General features: G+C 38.1%; 1 protein-coding gene across 1 annotated transcript; it reads right to left on the bottom strand.

The window, feature by feature from the left end:
* Positions 1 to 471: 471 nt before the first annotated feature.
* On the bottom strand, positions 472 to 2,130 carry LOC131033749 (uncharacterized). The gene has a single exon (XM_057965025.2). It carries the CDS (start codon positions 1,279 to 1,281, stop codon positions 604 to 606), a length of 678 nt encoding a protein of 225 aa, XP_057821008.2. The 5' UTR covers positions 1,282 to 2,130; the 3' UTR covers positions 472 to 603.
* Positions 2,131 to 2,644: the final 514 nt, after the last annotated feature.

The raw sequence follows: 2,644 nt of genomic DNA on the forward strand, positions 1-2,644 counted from the left end.
TTTTGGTAGAAAATTCTTTCTTCATTTTGATGGAGGTCCAGATCTGCAGCATCTTTCCTCATTTTGATGATGGATCAATTAATATCAACTAAAAAATGATTATAATCTAAAAATTTAGACACATACCAAAAAGGTTTGAACCTCTTAGATCAAATGTAAAAATACTTAAAAACTGTATTGTGCTTCTCTGGATGACTATTGTTTGCATCAATGTTTTGGATCACACTGATTCTAATAAAGCAAATCACTTTGATAACAGTTACAAACCGATAAATTTATGAACAGTTTATACTTTATTGAGTATATTCATTCCTCCAAGATTTTAAAACAACAATAGCTGCAACCATAACCATGACAGGATCAGGTTTAGTAACATCAAACACATATCACACACAAAAGAAAAACACCATTAAACTTACTGTGACAAACCTGTGACATTAAAGTTCCAGGTTCTAAACCCTTAACAGACAGTAAAACTCTATTCTTTGTAATCTATTCAACTGAAAGACTATTACATAAAAATGGACAAATTCAATGAAGCAGGCATTTTATTAAAATTGAAATTATAAAAATGAGGGAAGAAACTTGGCAGGCAAGCAGAGCCTAGTCCCTTTCAAATGGGAGCCCCCCGAATCCCATATGACCGGCTGCGTAAAGCTCCCACCAGACCATCTCGGTGTCGACCTTGGGACTGAACGATTCGCCCACAGGAGACTGCGTGCAAGACCATGGAGGCGTGAAATACTCATCTTTTCCCCTCTCATCATCATCACCATTGTCGTTCGTCACAGAAAGCTGCGGTTTTGCCTTTTTCTTAACATAGCAGAAAGCCTTCCTGGCAAGAGCGCAAGGGGCAACCACAAAGGCGAGGATAAAGAGATGCAGGAGAGCACAAGGGCAGCAGCAAATGGCCGCACAGTCTGCAGCATAGCTCGCTGCGCAGTTGCATACCTGTCGTCCCCTGCAAACATTCCCTCCACATTTTCCTCTGTTACTTTTGTTGCAGCCTGATCTGCTTGACTTTCGCCTGCCTTTCAATCTTCTGCTTTTAGGTTTATTACACTGCAGCTTCTGCAAACCCTGGTAAAGCAGATCCAAGTCAGAGGAGGAAAACGAGGAGGAACCTTTTAAGTCCAGACATTGCGGTGTAAAGGAAGAGCACTCCACGGCAGATTTAAATTTGCTGTCATCGTCTGCGGATTTATTACCGCCAATGTTGCAGTCCGGATGAACGAAGGACGAATCTTCAGACCTACTTTGCTCTCTTGTTTCCACATCCATGCCGCCTTCAACATTCCTCGGATTCTTCAGGCTCTCTTTACCGCCTCCATTTTCGGACAGCGGATACCTACAGAAGTTAGTTACTGCGAAACCCTAAGTTCCTCAACTTTTATATAAAAAGCACAAGCCGAGGGGTTCGGCCATACTCCGTTGCAGGCTCTGTGCTACAAATTGGAGGACACAAGGCACAAGGCACAAGACACAGGCAGAGTGCATCTAACGTGCTTAGAAATCGAAATTACTTCTTTACATAATCAATTGTACACGGAATCTTCATTTTCATTCACAAATATTATGATTTCGTGCCGACAGATTACGGAAATTCGCAGTCCGGGCCCGGGAGTAGCAGCTGCATTGGTACTGATCTCCTGTATAATATTTACTTCAAGTAATTTAGCAATTTTAAAATCTTTGCTCTGATTTTAAAAGTTCATCTGGTCCTAATTTAAAACTCTACTTAGCAGACAGTTTTTCAAACAAACTTCTGGCAGTTTTCAGTATCTTTAATCCAGAACCATTAGTGATTTACCTCCAACGTGTAAATGTAAAATCATCAATGCAAAGATACGATCTTTGCTCTGAAACTAATATTAAATGAAGGATCAAACTCTGATCAACTTCCATGAACATAAAATAAAGAAGCTTGGAGCTTTAAAACACTGACAATCTCAGTTTTGTCCCCTTATCGCGCCATTGATAATGGTTTCACGAAATCCGAGACGTATGTAATGATGTATGTACATGACTGCTTGTCTGGTCAAGATTTCAAATAACCCCCAATTCTAGTTTTCTGTTGCACTGTTGACGCCTACTGTAATTTGCTCTGATTGTTAACAGTAATAATGAAGCTGATTTTCTTTGCGGGTACTGTAATTAAATGAAACAGACGGTTGCTTGACGTGGCAGTTGCTTCTCTGTCTTGACAAAGAGGGGGCATTATAAGCATGACTTGTACTAATGGCTTAACTTGTCACCATCTTTGTTGTAATACGTATGGGATGCTTTACCCCAAATAAACAAAACCTTTCTATTCTTAAAAAGGATGCCACCAACACAAAGCGTTTGACAACCACCACAAACATTTCGGTATTTTTTTTATGTTTCTAATATATTATTAATGTTTTGATGCTTGACTCAAATGTGGTCAAAAAGTGAATGGAAAAAGTTTTGAAAATAGAAAATTAATAATATAAACTTCAGATACAACTAAACATTTAAGCGTAGAATATTCATTCAAGGAACACACTTTTCTTTAGGATAAATAAATCAAACTTAGATTAATAGATGATGTTTGTTGGTTAATATATTTTTTAATTATTTGTAAATTATATAATCAAATGCAAGGAAGATAAGATATTTAGTT

This window comes from Cryptomeria japonica, chromosome 3 (assembly GCF_030272615.1).
Source record: "Cryptomeria japonica chromosome 3, Sugi_1.0, whole genome shotgun sequence".
Classification (NCBI taxonomy): domain Eukaryota; kingdom Viridiplantae; phylum Streptophyta; class Pinopsida; order Cupressales; family Cupressaceae; genus Cryptomeria; species Cryptomeria japonica.

What these genes read in the sequence shown, in the direction of transcription:
- LOC131033749 (XM_057965025.2), bottom strand. Translation starts at nt 1,281, where the DNA reads ATGGATGTGGAAACAAGAGAGCAAAGTAGGTCTGAAGATTCGTCCTTC.